Source organism: Podarcis raffonei, chromosome 7 (genome assembly GCF_027172205.1).
Source record: "Podarcis raffonei isolate rPodRaf1 chromosome 7, rPodRaf1.pri, whole genome shotgun sequence".
NCBI classification, from domain to species: domain Eukaryota; kingdom Metazoa; phylum Chordata; class Lepidosauria; order Squamata; family Lacertidae; genus Podarcis; species Podarcis raffonei.
The window spans coordinates 46,399,398-46,418,978 of NC_070608.1; the positions used below are offsets into that span (position 1 = coordinate 46,399,398).

At 40.1% G+C, this 19,581-nt stretch overlaps 1 protein-coding gene across 3 annotated transcripts in view; it reads right to left on the minus strand.

Annotated features, from left to right (window-relative positions):
- The window catches only part of COLEC12 (collectin subfamily member 12), a 75,132-nt gene that overhangs the window by 42,425 nt on the left and 13,126 nt on the right, over nt 1-19,581 (minus strand). For all 3 annotated transcript variants that reach the window (XR_008331494.1, XM_053396420.1, XM_053396421.1), the window contains exon 2: nt 17,831-17,881. Coding sequence is in view for 2 of the 3 variants with exons in the window: in XM_053396420.1 (XP_053252395.1) it covers nt 17,831-17,881 (51 nt within the window). In the remaining variant the exon portion in view is untranslated. The remainder of the gene's footprint in view (nt 1-17,830; nt 17,882-19,581) is intronic.

Here is a 19,581-nt window from a genome sequence, read left to right on the forward strand (position 1 = left end):
CTAACATGCCTAGTATGTCAGCCAGAATAGTTCTGTATAGCTAGTGTCTCTGTTATGTATCAGCTTGAGTTATCTTCCTAACTTTGCCATCTACCCCTGTGCATTGTGGTAACTTATGAGACACATAATGTGTTTTGTTGCTAAGCACTGACAAGACATTGTTGCGATTGTATTTAATTAAACCCAGGTCATCTGGAACAGAAAATTTGGTTTTTCGCAAAGCAGGATGGAATAAAAATGAGAAAGTTTATGTTAACAGGGAAAGGATACATGTTAAAAGCAAAAAAAAAAAAGAAAAAGAAAAAAAGTAACCAACCAACTTGGGCTGCTGTGCAACTAAACAAAACTCCTGCTCAAATCTCACTAATATTAATGGAAAATTGATGCACAGCAGTAATGTTTTTGGTAGATTGTGCTCATGGGTAACTGCAGTCACAACAACTGCAGGACAGGCCCCTGCACATTTTCAAGTGTCCATCGTTCATTTTTGTAGCTCTGTGCACAAATTAAGATTTCATTTTCTGTAACTTGTCTCCACAGTGCTCCATCCCTATTTTATAAACAGGAGAGGTGTTTTCATTAACAAAATGCTTTGTTAAGGAGCAAAAGGGAAACTTGTAATTCATAGGTTATGTTTTGACTACAGGTGGCTGATACCAAGGATGCATGCATATTAATATTACCCTCCTCCTCACCAGCAAAATTCTATTTTATTTTAATTGAAAGGAAAAATACTTAACATATTTTTGCAAAATAGCCTTATATCACCAATGTATATAGAACAGGACCACTTAAAGGAGAAGAAAGGGGTAAGAGAGAAAGGGCATAAAAACAAAATAAAAAAACCTCAGCCAGAAACTGTTGCTGCTTCAGTACATACATTTATATCTAAAATCCATACCCCACATTCACATCCCTGCTCTTGAAATAGCACACATCAAATGCAATATTACCTTTAGATGAAGAGACTAAATTGTATGAATCAGCCTAAAATCTCTGGTTCTCTGAACTGTATCTGAACTGAACCACTTCAGACTCTCTTGAGTCAATGTTCCTCCGTACAAAAAATTCCCTCCACACAAATGCTAGCATTTCTTGGAGATGGACTGAACGTAGGAAATTTGTATGTAGGAACCTTCAGTAATGTGACCAGCAATCTGAGGTGATACACATCCAGAAACAGGTTTAGCATAACTGGCTGCATAGTTATCTGTTAAATTCAGCAAAAGCAAATCATAATTACATGCCAATCTGGTGCAAAATGCTTTCTACCAAAACCTCCTGATTCTTAGCCAGCCAAGAGGACATCGATCAATGCTGCCTCTTAAACTAAAAGAGAAACAGTTCCATGTTGTTCCCAGCTGTGCATGAACCTGCTGAGCAAGGTCAAAAACCTTATTGGAAATTAAGTTATCACACACCTAACATTGCTGGGAATTTAATAAACTTCCTTGCTTAGAATGTTATGTGGAATGCTTCCAGATGTTATAGGCTGCTTACACACAACATTTTGTTCTAGGATCAATGGAGAATGAGTACTTTGTTTTCTACATAGAATCTAGAACTATTGTAAAAAAAAGAAAAAGAAAGAAAATTAGCTGAAAAGCTCTTCTTAAGAAACCGGAAATCAACCAAGCAGACCCGAATTGCATGCTTTGCTATCCATGAATAGATAACCCTGGCAGGTTCATTTGCCTCAGGAACCTCATCCTCCAAAGGTTGGTTACTCATTTTATGCCAAAATGAAGCAGAAACACTGGAAGAAACATAAACTCAAAAACCTGCTTACATGTGAATATGATACTTTCAACAACCAGTTGGTTCATCTTCCGTGCTAGTGCTGATAGAACCAGCAATGCCAGAGACAGAAATGTGATCCTTACATTCTAACTTTCAAGCTAATACCCAGGGTATTTCAGGCAGTACCCAGGGCTTTTTTCAGCTGGAACTCACTGGAATTCAGTTCTGGCACCTCTCAGGTGTGTGCCATTGCCATTATAAGAGAACAAGAGAGGCGTTCATGGTGAGTTCTGGCACCTGTTTTTCTAGAAAAATAACACAGGCAACACCCATCTTCTTCTTACATATGGATTCTTCATTTTGTTTTGACTTGAATTCAGTACAATATCACGGAACAAATCTATGTATTGAGAGAAGAGGTTTTTTTTTCTCCAGTTAAGTTTTCACAAAATTGGCAGCAGCCTGAAGCTACTCATGAGCTTGGAATGTTACAAGTATCCCCAGAGGAGGGGCAGTGCTTTCTATGCCATATGCAGGTGAGGTGGCAATCTATCACCCAGTTATCATTACCACATGTGCAGTACAGCTGTCCATCATTCTCCTGGCATTAATATATATGCTTATTTAAACGCACACACTAGAAAATTATATGTATTACACAACACAATCAGCAAAGCTATATTCACTTACCTAAGATTGGAAGTAAACTCCATTTAATTCAGCGGGGCTTATTTCATATTATATATGCATTTGATTGCACTATTAGCTCCTATATTTGCAGAGGAAATAATGGGAGATCTGTCTGACTGCTTCTCAAATCCAAATCTGTACAAAGCGGTGATTCCATTCAATTACAGTAATAGGAAACTAGCACTTCCTATTGTCTTGACTCATTGAACTAGGACTTAGAAAGGCATGTGAATTTGGACTTGTACAAAACAATCAGCTTGTTTAAAGAATGTGAGCCAGAAATATTTCTTATGGAAACAACCGGGAAATTGTTCTAGCAAACTAACAAGCTTCTAAGCTATATAACACAGATTTGCTGAATTTAATAAATCAAAAGAGTAACCCCTTGCCCTATTTTCTTCCTTTTGGAAGTAAAAACAGCAGTGAAGGTGCCAATTATGAAGAAGTTACTTCACTCTTTTAAACTGTGGTTTATTCAGATCAATATGGGAAAGACAGAAACTAAGCAAATTAGCTATTTCGGTGGAACTACCATGAATGTACTATTCTTAATGGAAAGACTTGGATTTTCATGATGTGATCTTAATTGAGAGATGGTGCAAAAGCAATGCATTTTCTGCTCACTGGAGGAACAATTATTACTATTTGATATGTGGACATACATTATTAAACAATATATGTCAGGGGTGAGAGTCTCAGGACCAGATGTTGATGTGGCCTCCAGGCTTCTCTATTTGGCCCTTGGAAATCTCTCTTAGCCCTCTCCCCAGGCCACATCCTCACTGGCCCTGCTACATCCATCCACCCACCCATGCACCCCCACCCCCACCCACCCCTGAGTGTTTGCCTGGTTGAAATGTGTTCTGGAAATCTGGAAATGTCTCTTCCTTGTCTGAATTGTAAGAGTGTGTGTATGAATGTGTGTAGAAACTAGCCTGCTGTACAGATGTGAAATTTGCATTCGTTGCTCCACCCATTTTTGCCCCTGACCCCCACTCTCCACTGACTGGCATATGGCCCCTGGAAGGTTGCTCAGAAAAGAATACAGCCCTCAAGCTGAAGAAACCTTTCCACCCCTGGTTTATAGTATATGAACAAGACTATGACTCAGACCATTAAAGTAAAAAATCAGTGCCGTAGCTATTGCATCTATACCACATCCAGAAAAGTTGTCAAAATACTTTTTAAAAAAATTAGTGACTATCCTAAAAGAACATGTGTGTGTTTGTAAGGAAGCCTGTCTGCATCAAAGTTATACCCCGATCTAGTAAGGATCACCCACAGGAATAGAAACAGACCTGCATATAAACTGCCTTTCCATATCAGGTCCACATTCATAAAATGATTTTGTAAGGGATAAATACTTCCACACTGCAGCAGGCAGGTGCATTCACTGCATTATAATTGGTACAGTAATCTCTAGGCAGCACTGATCACCATCTCTGTGAAGATGGAGAAGACAATTACATAAAAGCAGGCTCTTCTTCCCCTCAGGTCAACCTCCCTCCTTCCCTTCCTCCTACCTACCTACCTACCTCTATTTTCAAAATAAAAGATACAAAAACAACAATAATAAACTTGTTTGCAACACAAGATACAATTTTTAAAACAACAACAACAACAACAATGCTGTTCACATTAACATATAATTGTTCCTCAGGTATTCAGTATTGTTGGAAACTACAGATGTGAGCAAGGATGAGTAAATGCATTATTCACATAATGTATTAAGTCCACCTCTGCACACAAGTATTTCTGGAAAATTGATGGTATGGAATTTGTTATTTGTTGCTTTGAAATGCAAGAAACAGTAGGACAAACCAAGGAAAATCTTACATTTCCTGCACAAAATATATGTACAGTAGGCTGTATCAAACTAAGTTAACACTCAGGACAGATCCATTGAAATTAATGGACTGAAGTCTGTTAAGTTCATTTTTTCAAAATATATTTTGCCTACCCTGAAGAGTGGGCATATAAATTGCATGTCACTCCTAGAACTGGTGTCTTTTCTGGCACCATTCTCATTTTGTGCAGAAGTCTCACAGAGGGCATGGTTCAAATACTTCCTCTGTGTTAAATATATGTACAGTTTACTGGAAATCTATTGGCTAGTCTCCACTGCTTAGTTCAAGGCGAAGCAATGTGAGTTCCAGACTTTCCAAGCAGTGTATTTCCAAGACCAAGAAATATGCTGACTAGCTGTGCTGTCTTTCAGTGGCGGTCAGCCCTGGCAGCTTAAGCAGCCTGAGAACACGTAGATCATTACAGAAAGCATCAAAAAGCTGCCAGATGTCCATCTCTCTACCAAGGAAGAATGAAAACAAACAAACAAAATTAACCCAGTAGGGGAGGTATAATCTTCCGGCACCCAACAAAGGATTTAGGAAAGGATCACTGCAAAGCCAGTCTTAAAGTAAATTATCACTTAAGTTTGTAAAAGTAAACAACGGGGGGAAACCATCAGCTACAAGATGAAAGGATGAGCTATAAACATCTCAGTTTTGTTCTAGTAGTAGCACACAGCCAAAATCTATAGTTCCTACTATGAGTTTGGTAGGTACTACCATCAATAATTTTGTAATCAGTGATGTCTTTAGGATATATTGTTTTATTTACACATACAGTGGTACCTCGGGTTACATACACTTCAGGTTACAGACTCTGCTAACGAAGAAAGAGTACCTCGGGTTAGGAACTTTGCTTCAGGATGAGAACAGAAATCGCGTGGTGGTAGCATGGCAGCAGCGGGAGGCCCCATTAGCTAAAGTGGTACATCAGGTTAAGAACAGTTTCAGGTTAAGAACGGACCTCCAGAACGAATTAAGTTCTTAACCCAAGGTAAAGGTAAAGGGACCCCTGACTATTAGGTCCAGTCACGGACGACTCTGGGGTTGCGGCACTCATCTCACTTTATTGGCCTTGGGAGCACTGTATATATGATCTGGGCATAAGATAGAAAGGTACATGGCACTAACACTCCACAGATCTTGCTTTTGCATTAGGTTTTTATGGGGGTGGGGTCCTCAAAGTCATTGCTTTGGATTCATCACAGAGGAAGACAAGCCTTTACATCTCATTTCCAGCTCCCAGCTTCAGCTAAAGACCAAAGACTAGCTCTTTGGTTTATTGTTCTCCTGCATACTAGGTGATGTGGCCTCCAGCCAGTTGAAGGGATGGTAAAGGCCTATCCCCTCTTGAAAAAGCATCATCATCCAGCTGTCTTTAATGGTAACACACCTGCTCTTCTCCAACTTTTAAGACATGAAAATCAAAAGTGCTTACAGGCCTGGCTAACAGCAGTCCTTTCTACTTCAGTCTTCAAATACAAAGGCTTTGTTGGGACCCAAAGATATCATCCAAACCAATTCCACAATCATATTGCAATATTTTTACAGCTATTTAATTTTCTTTGCCTAAGAAACCAGAACATCTTAAACAAATCTGTTCTAATCTCGATCATTAAATTGTATGGTGGAAGGCAGTGAATGGGAAGCAGTAAGTCCTGTAGTAAAGCATTCCCAACCTTCCCTTGAAAACTTCCTAGAAATAAAATTACAAGTTTCTTCTGCAACTTGATCTAAAGCTAGTCTGTTTTTAACTGTACTGTATGATCCTCCTCTCATACTCTTTTCCACATATGGTGAACAAATCCAGTTCTTTCTACCTGTCCTTGCAGGGTCTTTCATTTAAATTTTTTATCATTTATGTACATTTCTGAATCTTTTCCAAGTTGTTTGACATGTATTATTCAGCACAGTCCAAACAATATACAGTGGTACCTCTGGTTACGTACTTAATTCGTTCTGGAGGTCTGTTCTTAACCTGAAACAGTTCTTAACCTGAAGCGCCACTTTAGCTAATGGGACCTTCTGCTGCCGCCGCACCGCCGGAGCACGATTTATGTTCTCATCCTGAAGCAAAGCTCTGTAACCTGAAGCGTATGTAACCTGAAGCGTATGTAACCCGAGGTACCACTGTGTTACCAGTGCTATGTAACCTAATAATATTACTTCCTAAATCTTGGGACATAATACTTTTAATGTAATGAACTCTGGTTGTACATAGTGAAGAGTACTGGCCACAACACTGACGTCTGCAGAACCATGATGGACAGCTCTTTCTGTTATGTTGTTGACCCATTTATTGCTATGCCTTGCATGGGTTTTTCCAACCATTGACTACACACCTTCTGGCAGATTTCTTTCCCCCTTGAGAATCCTATAAGGATGTCCTGTGACCTTGCTGAATTCTGAGTGGAGCACAACTGCAGTCCTCTTGTTCACTAAATGTACTAAGGCAGAGCTTTCCAAACTGTGTGCCGCGACACATTAGTGTGTCAGCTGCAGTGTGTAGGTGTGTTGCACAAATGCTCCCCATGCTCCTCTTGGGGTTGGAAAGGGTTAGCTTAACCTCTGGTTTGCTAGTAAAACTGAATTACTGTGTCGCAAAATGATGCATGTCCAAAAAGTGTGTCACCAACTTGAAAAGTTTGGAAAGCTCTGTACTAGGGTATACCTGACCAGGACTAGGTTGTCTTAATTTAATTGGACATAACATGCAATGTGTCTTAAACTGAGCAATGTTTTGTGTTTCATTCTTGTGTAGTTTTGGTCAGTTGGCTCAGTGGGTAGAGCATGAGACTCTTAATCTCAGGATCATGGGTTCGTGCCCCATGGTGGGGAAAAAGAGGGTTGGACTAGATGACCCTCGTAGTCCCTTCCAACTCTACAATTCTATGTTTCTGGGTACATAGGTATCTCTGGACTAAGACTTACATTTGTTCTTTTAACATACAGAGGATGAGAGCATGAGGCAAATGTCCATTTCATTCAAAGCAACCTCTGATAGAACAGTTTAAAATGTAAATGAATAAAAATCTGCTTTGGGATTCTGGAAGTTAGCTAGGAATACGTGAAAGGGGGAGGTAATGCCAGCAATTCTTGGACTGCTGACACAGCCGTACTAGGATAACTCTCATTTGCTGTAGCTCAGAGGGATATTCAGTTACAGTGGAGAAATCATAACAAAGACAGGAAACAGATCAGCACTCTCTGGATTTAACACCCTCCCTAGGGACCCTGTTTCTAAACTGCAGATGTTTTTAACCTTGTCTTGAAATATGTCTGTATCACATATTCCAATCTGATGAAGTTAAGTACAGTATATAAACCAAAACAATTCAAGTCAGAGCAAAGAGAGAACTTTAATACATGCCAGTTGGAGCAGTTGAAGTTTTTAATATTTCTTTCTATGAATGAGTATTAGAAATATGTATTTTGAGGAAATGTGTCCAAAACAACGGGAAGAGGTATGCTGCTATAATGAAAAACTCAGCTTATATTTTGCTCAACAACAAATTGTTTTTCATCATTCCACAATAGGGGATTTTCAAATTTTGAAGCATCAGATGCCTTCACCAACCACAACTGTTTCTGCAACAACTGTTGTTCCTGCTCTGTTGCACTTTGTTCTCCATTTTTGCTGTTCTCAGCACTACACACATCAAACACTGGACCGAAAAATATAGCTGTCTTCATTCGGTTTTATTAAACCTGGTGCCAACAAAAACTGGAGGCTGGACTGTTTAACTACTGGTGACTGAGATAAATGCATCCTAGCAGACAGGAAACAGGTCGCCTTTTATGTACTAGATTAACTCTACAGTTCTAAGAGCATATCGCTATATATAATTTTAACCAAGTTATATAAACATCAGATTCCATCAAACAATTTGCATACACAATTTGCATTCCACACAGGATTTCCACTGTGGTACAATAATTTAGGAGTAGGCTCTACTCGTCTGTTAAAGCACTACTACTTACTAATAAGTAAGGAAGCAGACTGTCTCAAGTTTTTAGTTTCTGAGTGATGAGGAGACCTCCCCAATAACCTGGAATTTTGCTAAACTGAAGACCTGTTTATAACATACTTCAGTGTGTCATGGCTGTGATTTGCTACAGGCATGGAATATTTCTGCCATGTGCAAGAAATATTCCAAGCTACCCTATGCGTAAGGTAGTCAAAAAGTGGGGTTGATACAGCAGAACCCAGAATTTGTGCATGCTGATTTAGCTGTGTTATCACAGTCTTAGATCATTGAAGCAGCCATGCTGCACAATTATCTTTGGATGACGTCTTAATACTAAATTGGCACCTGCTAGTATTTCCAGTGGGACGTGGGTGGCGCTGTGGTGTAAACCCCTGAGCCTTGGGCTTGCCAATCAAAACATCAGCGGTTCAAATCCCCGCGACGGGGTCAGCTCCCGTTGCTCGGTCCCAGCTCCTGCCAACCTAGCAGTTTGAAAGCACATCAAAGTGCAAGTAGATTAATAGGTACTGCTCTGGCGGGAAGGTAATTGGCATTTCTGTGCACTGCTCTGGTGTCGGTGTTCCGTTGCGTCAGAAGCAGCTTAGTCATGCTGGCCACATGACCCGGAAAAATTGTCTGCTGACAAACACCGGCTCCCTCGGCCTGTAAAGCAAGATGAGCACTGCAACCCCAGAGTTGATCGCGTCTGGACTTAACTGTCAGGGGTCCCTTTACCTTTACCTAGTATTTCCAGTATGATGCACTCCAAGATAGCAAAGAATATTTTAATTGCCAGCACTCCCACAAATATAGCTATGTGGTAGAGATAACACTTTGGACAACATTGATCCAAGACTGATCATGTGCTCGTCCACAAAGCACATTAGGGTGCTTAGAGATAATCCACTATAATGGGCAGCTACAGTGGGTGGCAGAGAGTTATCCTAGGGGACATGTTGCTGTCTTTCCCCCATGATATTTCCTGTGCTACCAGCTGCACAATATTGGAGTGCCAGACTAGGAACATGTGATGAAACTGACTGAGCCAAGTATCTTGAAGTTCTCTTTAAAATGAAAAGGCCGATTAGCTTGATCCTTATGACATTATGCTGTCAAGTTCTTTCCCAACTGGGATATGAGTTTGTTTGTTTATCTGCAGATTTACTGGACTGATGGTGTTTGGAAACCCACCTATTCAAATCATGAATACAAATATTTCTTCGTGCTTTCCACAAGATATGAAATATACTTTTTTAAAAAAAACATGTTGCAGAAACCAAGGAGAAAATTCTGCTTTCATACTAAAAAATGTAGGAAGTAGTAATCCAACTTATTTGTATGTTTTGGAATAAAATTCCATTTGACTTAATGCAATATAATGCTGTTGCCATGGCAAAAGGAGTACTAAAGAAATATGATATCATTTTTGTTGCAGCAATTTCCATTGGTAAAGGATGACCTCTGGTTTTTTGCCAATATTACAGCATGGTCTTTGAGTATGAACCAGATGCTGGTTAGAGGGCTAGAGAAATATTCCTACTTCACCCACTACAGAGATTTTTTAAAACATGTGTTTATTAGTAGTATTTTCCATTATAATTGCATCTGTACAATCTGAAATTGCCTTCTCTTCATTTATTGAAGTGCCTTTGTGGCATTCAAGATACAAGAAACTTTACTGTCATCCAAGGCCAATTGTGTTATGAAGTATTCACCAACAATTTATGGAGCTCTGTTCAGAAATCATAAAAGCCATAATCCACTGCTCAAAGGAAATGAATTGCATAAAAGCATGGAAGGGCCCTCATTCATTTCTCATTTATTTCCGTGAGGTATGCCAGGGGGACTTTTCAGTGGATTTTGACTATGTACTTTAATAGCATCCTTAAAGCATTGCATTGGCTGACTGTGAGCTACCGGGACCAATTCAAGGTGTTGGTACTGATGTACAAAACCCTGAATTTCTATGGGCTCAAGTATTTAAAAGATTGCCTCCCTCAGTATGTTCTGGCCCATACCCTACGTTCAGTGGGAGAGGCTCTGCTTGTGTTGCTGCCAATGGTGATGGCCCAAGGGTGATTACACAAGACAGGTCCTTCTTGGTAGCAGCACCCCAATTATGGAATCTCTTCCCTGGGGAGGAATCTCCTCACTGGTAGCCTTCAGGTGTCAGCGAAAAACATTCGTACAAGTTCACCAGGACTTTTGGAAGGTAGATGCTCCCATCAGTTGTAATATGGATTGTAGTTTTAAGTTAGCTTCTTTCTCAGGGAGTTTTTATGGGTTTTGACCATAAGCGCTTTGGGCTAATTGATGATATTGTACAGTGGTACCTCTGGTTGCGAACGGGATCCGTTCTGGAGGTCTGGCTGGATCCCAAGGTTTTCGCAACCTGAGGATCACTGTTATACGCATGCACGCGGCGGTAGACCGCTTCTGTGCATGCGGTGAAACACTTCTGGGTTGGCCACTTTCGCAACCTAAACTTTACATTACCTTCGGGTAACATAACCTGAGGTCCTACTGTACACTGTGCTACATTCCTAATGGAGAGAAAGGGTGGCCCAGAAATAATAGCAACAACATGCTTTTAGTATAGTGTACTTTTCAAATGTTAGGCACATAAGGAAAGCAGAAGACAGAGCTTCCCAATTCCCTATTGCATATCATTCCCCAAGCAGTCATGGTCAGCTGAACAACCAGAAAAGTACTAGAAAAAGGACGTTAGTTTGACCTTGGAGAAACTAGTACAACCTGCCATTCTTCTCCATATCCACCTGTTGATCACTGACAGTTCTCAATGTTTGTTTGTTTGCTTGCTTTAATTAAGAGAGAAGCCCAGCAAAATAAAGGTTTAGTCTATATGTATGTATGAAGAAAGCTAAAATAGGATGCATTTCTGTGGAAAGCTGAAATAGGATTACATTTAAGAGTAAACAAGGCAACGCAGGTGGCGCTGTGGTCTAAAACACAGAGCCTAGGACTTGCTGATCAGAAGGTCGGTGGTTCGAATCCCTGTGACGGGGTGAGCTCCCGTTGCTCGGTCCCAGCTCCTGCCCACCTAGCAGTTCGAAAGCACATCAAAGTGCAAGTAGATAAATAGGTACCGCTCTGGCGGGAAGGTAAATGGCGTTTCCATGAGCTGCTCTGGTTTGCCAGAAGTGGCTTAGTCATGCTGGCCACATGACCTGGAAGCTGTACGCCGGCTCCCTCGGCCTGTAAAGCGAGATGAGCGCCGCAACCCCAGAGTCAGCCACGACTGGACCTAATTGTCAGGGGTCCCTTTACCCTTTATCTTTAAGAGTAAACAACAAAACAGAAGGTTGGATGGCCATAATGAGGATGCAGACTCTTTAACAAAGGCACTGTGTATCATAGAAGATTCTCTCAACCACATGTCTGTGTGAGAGGGAGACTGATCGTTATTAGGATTCTTTAATGAGTAGATTACATCAAGACAGGCTGGATTTTAGGAATGAAGACTCCGTACACACAATTCCAGAATCAACGGTGACTGAGTATTTGCTTTCCCCCCACATAGTTCACACACAGTATTTTGCCCCTGAATAAGTATTTTACTTATTGAGAGACGGGTTTCATTCAGAAAATAAAAGCTCATTGCAAATTGATTCTGCATTACTGTGCAGTGTGCCCATTTGAAAACAGATTAAAACAAATGGCAGTCCCAATAACACTGTGGGTGGGCATATACCAGGAATGTAATCACTACTTCCTTCCTTATTTAGCTGGATCATGTGCAGGGAGGAAAAGGTGTGGATTACGTAATTAAGGTGAGTGTTTTCAAATGGGAATCAAGTAACCACACCCAGCCTTTGTGGACAATAGGATCTAGAATCAATATAGTTAGAAAGTCACATGCTGAAGATGAGCATGAATGATTTCTGATTGAGAAAAACAACATTTTACATGCAACCTAAGACTACAATTCTATGCCTACTTATCCAGAAGTAGCTGTGCTCATTTTATGTCTTAACTGTGAATATGTTTCCTACCTCTGCAGGTGCCGTGCATGGCATAAGCAAGCCATAGTATAGCTTGTCGTGCTGTGTGATCTCGGACTGTAGTTTGTTTCAAACAAACTATGAGCCATAAGCCAAGAACAAATCTGGGCCTATTTCTGGCTTGATGCTCACGGTTTGTTATTCAGGTTTGCACAACATAACAAACCATACTATGGCTTGTTTGTGCTGCTCACAGGGATAAGCTGGACTGGTGTGTGTGTGTGTGTGTGTGTGTGTGTGTGTGTGTGTGTGTGTGGCCTGGAGGCAGCAGACACATTCTTGACTAAACCATGATGTAAAATAAACAATGGCTGAGCTCAGTGTCACTCAGTTCAATGGACTTGCCTCTGAGCCGATATGGATTGGATTGCACTGTGGGTGTGCTCATTCAGGTGTATGAACAAATGTCTCACTCGTAACTTATGGATATATGAAAGCACATACAGTGGTACCTCGGGTTAAGTACTTAATTCATTCCGGACGTCCGTTCTTAACCTGAAACTGTTCTTAACCTGAAGCACCACTTTAGTTAATGGGGCCTCCTGCTGCCACCTTGCCACCAGAGCACGATTTCTGTTCTCATCCTGAAGCAAAGTTCTTAACCTGAGGTACAATTTCTGGGTTAGCGGAGTCTGTAACCTGAAGTGTATGTAACTTGAAGTGTATGTAACCTGAAGCGTATGTAACTTGAGGTACCACTGTACAAGTAACACACTGAAATCGTATCTACTTGGACTGTTCCATGGTCAGGTGTATGCAAGAAAAATATAAAAAATTAAAGTCTTTATCACTGACTTTTTTAAAAAGGAGGGGGGGGAGAAGGTGTATTCTTACAGAAGTGAGAAGAAATGGTGCCACTGGAAAAACACACACGAGTTTTAAACACAGTGGCCAAAATCTGTTACATAACATGTTTTACTGAGCTTGTGTAGGCAGACTGCCACATGTTTAAATGGGTGTTGCTTAATTTTGCGAAGGGCTTGTATCTTACTTTGACTAGCAGTTACATGTTTATAATGACCATTTGGGAAGTAACCAAGACAGGCCTGCCTCATTCAGAATAGGGACAACTTTAACCCAAGAAGACAGCTAAAGAAGCAGCTGGTGGCTGCCTCAAAAGTCATGCCGTTTGACTGAAGAAGATATATTGTGCTTAACTCTGATTTCCCCCTTCCCCACTCTTTTCCACGAAAGCTGTCTTTCAAAAACCTGGCAGCTCTATCAGGCAAACAAAGCATTTGTATGTGTGACAACATTAGACAACACCTTAGAGAATGGAAAAATAATAATTTGCTTTTTCATGTTAAAATGAGACATTAAGAACACCTCACGCAGACAGGTCCAAATAATGAATTGTTCTGGAAGTTCCAATAATTCACTGAACAAATTCAGCTTCACTGCCCATCCCCAACACTAAGGTTTTCTGGTAGAATCATTGGCATCAATCTATGTATGGAAAATGGAAAATAAAATAGAAGCTATTGCTCAACACTCTTCCATATTTTCTTTACCAAAGTCTCCCATTTCTTATATCTTTCATTACATGCTTAAGCATTCATCTAGAAAGCCACATGGGCTCAAAACAAGCAAGAGAAAGTTTTGTTTCCTTGTTTGGATAGCTCATTGCAAAAGGGCAAATGACATTTTCAAAAGAGGCAAGACTAAATAAAATTACTATTCCTGCTGTTTCTTGGCTAGCATTTAGGATCTCTGCACTTTGGATAAAGGCTTGGTTACAGTTTCACTGTGCTGACAGAAAAGCAATATGGGGTTCCTTGAGCTCTGCCACAGGCAACCAAGCATGAAGAATTTTCAGTAATTTACTTCTGCACTTTCTATAGCAGCTTTCCCCTACCTTCCCCTATCTTCTACATCAGCAGTTGGGAATTTTAGTCTAAAACATCTGGAGGGCACCAGGTTGGGGAAACTTGGTCTATACTATGGTAACATTCCTTAGGACTGTGATTTAAGGTCAGCAGAATCATAGCAAATCTACAGAACATGTGTGTGTGTGTGTGTGTGTGTGTGTGTGTGTGTGTGTGTACCCCACACAATATCAGAGTCTTTCAACTTTTTTAGACTAGTGATCCTCTTTGCACTTGAAAAATAGTTTGTGACCACCACCCAGATAGTTTGTGACCACCACTCCAGGCTGTTATTTGTACCCAAAGATGCTGTTTGCCTTGTGGGGTTGGGTATCAGCTAAAGAAAGTGACTTTCAGCAGAAAATTGCAATGAATCCAGATTGGGTCCCTCAAGGCAGCTATTTCTTCAAAATAAGGTGGCCAGTTTAATCACACTTTTTAAAAAGTATTTTAATTGATAATGTGTAATTTTAACATTTTTTGTGAATGGAGTAGAGGTAACATATTTGTGTGTAGTACTGCAGATACTATATATTAACCCAAAGGCAAAGCTAAAAAAATACTGTAACTATTTGAGGTATACTGTATGTTTGTTGCACTTGGAAACAAACTTATAAAAAAAGCTGCATCCCACCTGCAGCATCATATCTTTGCAACAAAGCAACAAAACCATCTATCTATCTATCTATCTATCTATCTATCTATCTAGTGGATGCCAAACACACACACATATCTTTTTGAAGGACTGAAAAAGAATGTTGTACTCCTATATTAAAATATATTTGTGTAAATATAAACTTTGGTTTAGTACATCATTTTAATTTCTTTTCAACCCATCCTGTGACACCCATGGGGTCAAGAACCACTGGCTGGAAAACAGTGCATGGTACACACAGCTGCCCCATTCTTCTTCATGACCATGAGAATTGTGAAGCAAAGAACAGCCATCAAAACATTTTGTAAAATAGTTTTTTCAACTTTCTAGATCCCCCCCCCCCGAATTCATGATAACACTACCTCTGATACTAGGGCTATAGAGGAATAATTAACAAAATGGTGGTGGTAGCTTTTTGCTATAGGGACATCTTTGCAATGGGTGAAAATATATGGGAACTATCAGTAGGAAATGGGATAATAATGATGATGATGATGGCTCTGCACAGGACACCCCCTCATAGAACAACAATTTGGAACAACCAGGAAAATGGTATCATTATCATCACCATCGTGATGGGTGTAATTCTAGATTTAAAATGCAAAGCAATTATGTATCATCAAAACCAATGTTCCCTTATAATACATAAATAAATAGCAAAGGGAATTTTTGGAAGTACATGTATAACTCTATCTCTGACAAGTCATCTTCCACAATTTTTTTCACTGGGTGTTTTAAAACAAAAAGTTCCTGGTTTAGGAAGGGGTTCGTTCTGGTGGCAGCTTCCCAGAATATACATAAATCTCTGGTTCATTATCTGGAGCAGTTGCCTTCAAAGAAGCTACTCCCTGACTGATGTCTAACTAAGAGTGATAAGAAAAGGTGCTTTGTCATTTATATCCTGTTAACACGGCAGACTAGAATAATGAACATCTGAATCAGCAAACCGGTCACTCTTGGCGATTCCTTTGCACACCATAGTATCCCTGGAATGGATGAACACACCATTCTGTCACTGAGGAGCTATTCCTAAGAGCATAAAAATCACCAGGTTGGGTCACGTCAGTGGTCCAGTTAACTCAGCATTCTTGCATCTGCTGACAGAGGTCAACCAGATGTCATGGGGAGTTTTTATAAGCAGGGACATGCCAGGAAAATCAATTACTCATGTTGTGGTCTCGTCCTCTTGCAGTCAGAGGTATGTGGCACTGGCAAAAGGAGATTGTACTTCAACAAACTTTCATAGATAGGAGTTACTGACACATTGCACTTATATGTATGTTCATACAATCTCTATGTTTTAAGGAAGATGTTTAGATTCTTTTCATTGTCTTAAGCCTTGGATGGCGCTGAACTTGTACAGAACTTGTTTTATTTTATTTTATTTTCCTTCCGACTCGTGAATTCAACATGTCCCTTCAGTCATCTACTTTCTAAGCTAATTTAAATGCAGAAGAAGATGAAAATTTAGACAAAGAACTTCTCCTAACCTTGTGACTTTCCTCCACTGTTTAAATAAACACACACACACACACACACACAGAGAGAGAGAGAGAGAGAGCACACACTACAAGCTCATATTTCTCCAAGCACTTTCAAAGAAGGCCAGAGTCCACACTGGTTGTTATTTAATACTCTTTTGGCTCAATTCAGCGAGACTATGGTTTTGCCTATTGCAGGGAATGGTAGCATAATCTGGCATTTCAAGTGAACTCAATAAGTTAGTGATCCCACGGACAGAGGATGTGGGATTGCATGTTTGTTGAGGGAGGGAAAATTCACTGTTTAGACTATTTTAAAAGGGCTTTCTTCCAAATATAAGATTGCCTTCAACCTCTAAGGAACACAGAATCCTAGAGTGAGGAGGTGTCCCTGAAGTGTATTTGAGGAGAGGGGGGATGAGGTAAAAATGCCTTTACCCTCTCCTTGTTTTAGTTCAGTCTGTTAAATTCCTTCCTGCTGCCAACACTATAAAAGCTTCCCACTCTACTGTCTCTCTCGTTAGTAATATGATGCTTCTGAAATCATCAGAAGAGATTTACTATAGTTTAAAGTGGGTCAATTCATGGGGGACAAAAGAAAACTTAAGATATTTGTACCTGTTCTGTCACATAATAGATCTTGAAAATGCTTCTCAGCTGCAATGCTTAATTATTACTTCGTTGTATTGCGGAGCAGTATTTTTAAATTATTCACAGGACATTACATTTTCATACACTACAAAGCCACCATGCTGGAAGTCAATGGAAAGGCTTCCAATTTAAAACTCAAGGCTCCTCCAGTCTTGTTTACTGAGCATTCATTATGACTCGCTTACACAAAGCTTATGTGGTTATATTTTCAGCTGTTTCTGTACTATTTTGAAAACCGTTTTAGCTGCTTTTATGATAATCTGTAAATCAACTTGAGATATATATAGATATAAGGTGATTAATAAATTAATTATCATCAGCTGTTGCAAATGGTCTTTAAGGTACTAGGTAAGGATACCAAGCACTCACAAACCACATGGGTAGAGGGGAAGGGGGAAATTCCCCATTCTGCTCAGTGTTAGTCCACATGGGCTAGCAGGAGATGCACAGAGTTGGGAAGGCTATTGTTGGACCTGAACAGTGATGGTACTTCAGACTCACAACAGGAAACAATACTTTTATAATGCACTTTGTGTTTCATGCCTTCTCTTGTTGCTACTGTCACTATTAAGACCAATGTCAGGAAGTGACTTAAGTCATAGTATCAAGATGGCATGGCTCTCTGTTGCTAGTAAAGAACGATTCCTTCTGAATCACAATGATTGGCAAAAACAATGACATAAATAAGCAAGTGATGAAAACAGTTCCCTATAATAAGTAAACTTTATACAACTAACACATCTTCTCCAAACGTATTCCAACACTTTCAACCTCCAGTCAAATATCTTGTCTCTTCCTTTTAAAGTGTGAATTACATGCTAGTTGTAAACATTCACAACACTTTTGTGCTATGTCTGAAGAAGTTTTTCTTCTCAGTTTAAACACTATGAAAATGTGAGGATTTAACTTACCAAACCTCTTATAGCCAAAGGACTGAACCTCCTCTTCTTCTGCAAAATCGTCTGTGTATACATATAAAAAACAAAGGTAGAATTTTATATTAGTATATGACAGTCTCTGGCATATAATATAGTGTACGATAATATATGTTTGAACTGAACATTTGTAGACAATTCTTTTTAGAATTTGCACTTAAATGAAATCTTTGCCTCAGTGGGATCTGAAAAATATCAAGGGCATTTTCCCCACCCACCCCTTGAAACATCTATCTTTAGTTGATACATAACTTTTGGAGTTCTGTTTGTCGGAATCAAAAGTACAAAACCATCTGGTCATGCTCAGCAGCTTGTGTGTGGAAATTATTGGGTGGTCCAGCACATAGTTTAATAGAACAGACTAATTTCACTTACCAAACAATATCCAAGAAAGCAAGCTATACTTGGCTTGAAATACATCACTGCTGCAACTACAATAAGGCAAACAAATACAGAGATTTAACCCTTGTCCTGTGTTAGAAGAAAAAAGAAGGATCTTTTATGAATGAGGATGAAGACCTCCTAGCAAGATGCTTTGAAGTTTCTGATCTTATGCTTCATGTGGTCTAGTTCTTCCATAGACAGAACGAGGCCTGTAATCAGCAGGCTTGCCAGGTTTTCATTTATCTGACATCATCATTTATTATAAATTGCTAAGTGTCTAAACTTGCTGGGTTGGATCCAGATATTTATGCTTAGAGTAGACCCAATTAAATCAGTGGGACATAAATTGGTCATGGCTAATTTAGGCCTCACTAATATCAGTGGATGATATATAGAATGAATAAGTTAGATTAATATAACACCAACAACTGACAACATTAAAAACAAATAAAGAAGACATAGAAAACAATTTTGTTGAAACCAAACAGCCCAAAAGGGGAAAGTTGTAAACAACAACTGCCAGTGGTTTTATGTAGCTGTTGAGATCTACAACTGAACCCTGACATACTCTCTATGAAACTACTATGCCAAATTACTGGGTACCCTGGCAGGTAAGAGAGAAAGTTTACACACTTCATACACTCAAAGCCGGGTGTGCGTGTTTGTGTCTGCATGCATACCTACAAAAAATGTATGTCCAGCATTGGAACACATATATCTCCTGCCCTAATATGGATTGGTTTTGGAGTGCCATGTAAGGGTGGGGTTTATTTTGCTGCTATCATTAAGGGTTTTCAGTATCCAGTCAATATTAAGGGACTTTGCTTCCAGTATTGCTGTCCAACAGGGGTGCCATCTCGTCCTTAAGATTGTGGGTGCCTGCCACCACAGCATGGACATGAGACATCACATGCACATACTGCATTGTGGCGGCTGGTGGTGTTAGCTCCTCCTACCTACAACCAGCGAGGGACCCTTTTCTGTGGTGATGGGCTCAGACTCAGAGGCAGAGACACTGCCTTAGTGTTTGAGGGCCCCCCCATAAAAGAGGGCCTCACTGGCTGGCTGCGGAGGACAGAGCTGAACTGCTTCTCTCTTGGAGGCAGCGCCGCTGCTACCTGCTGGCTTTTCTCATTGACTTTGTGGGTGCCCAGCCCCCACAATTTTATTATTATGGGTACCCAGGGACCCAGGGCCCCGTGCAGCTGGCTCCTATGTTCTCCGTGTAATCTGCTTCAGATTGCTTGTTGGCTTGTAGGCAGAAGTGTAATTTCTAGTCAGGGACACGGGTGGCACTGTGGGTTAAACCACAGAGCCTAGGACTTGCCGATCAGAAGGTCAGC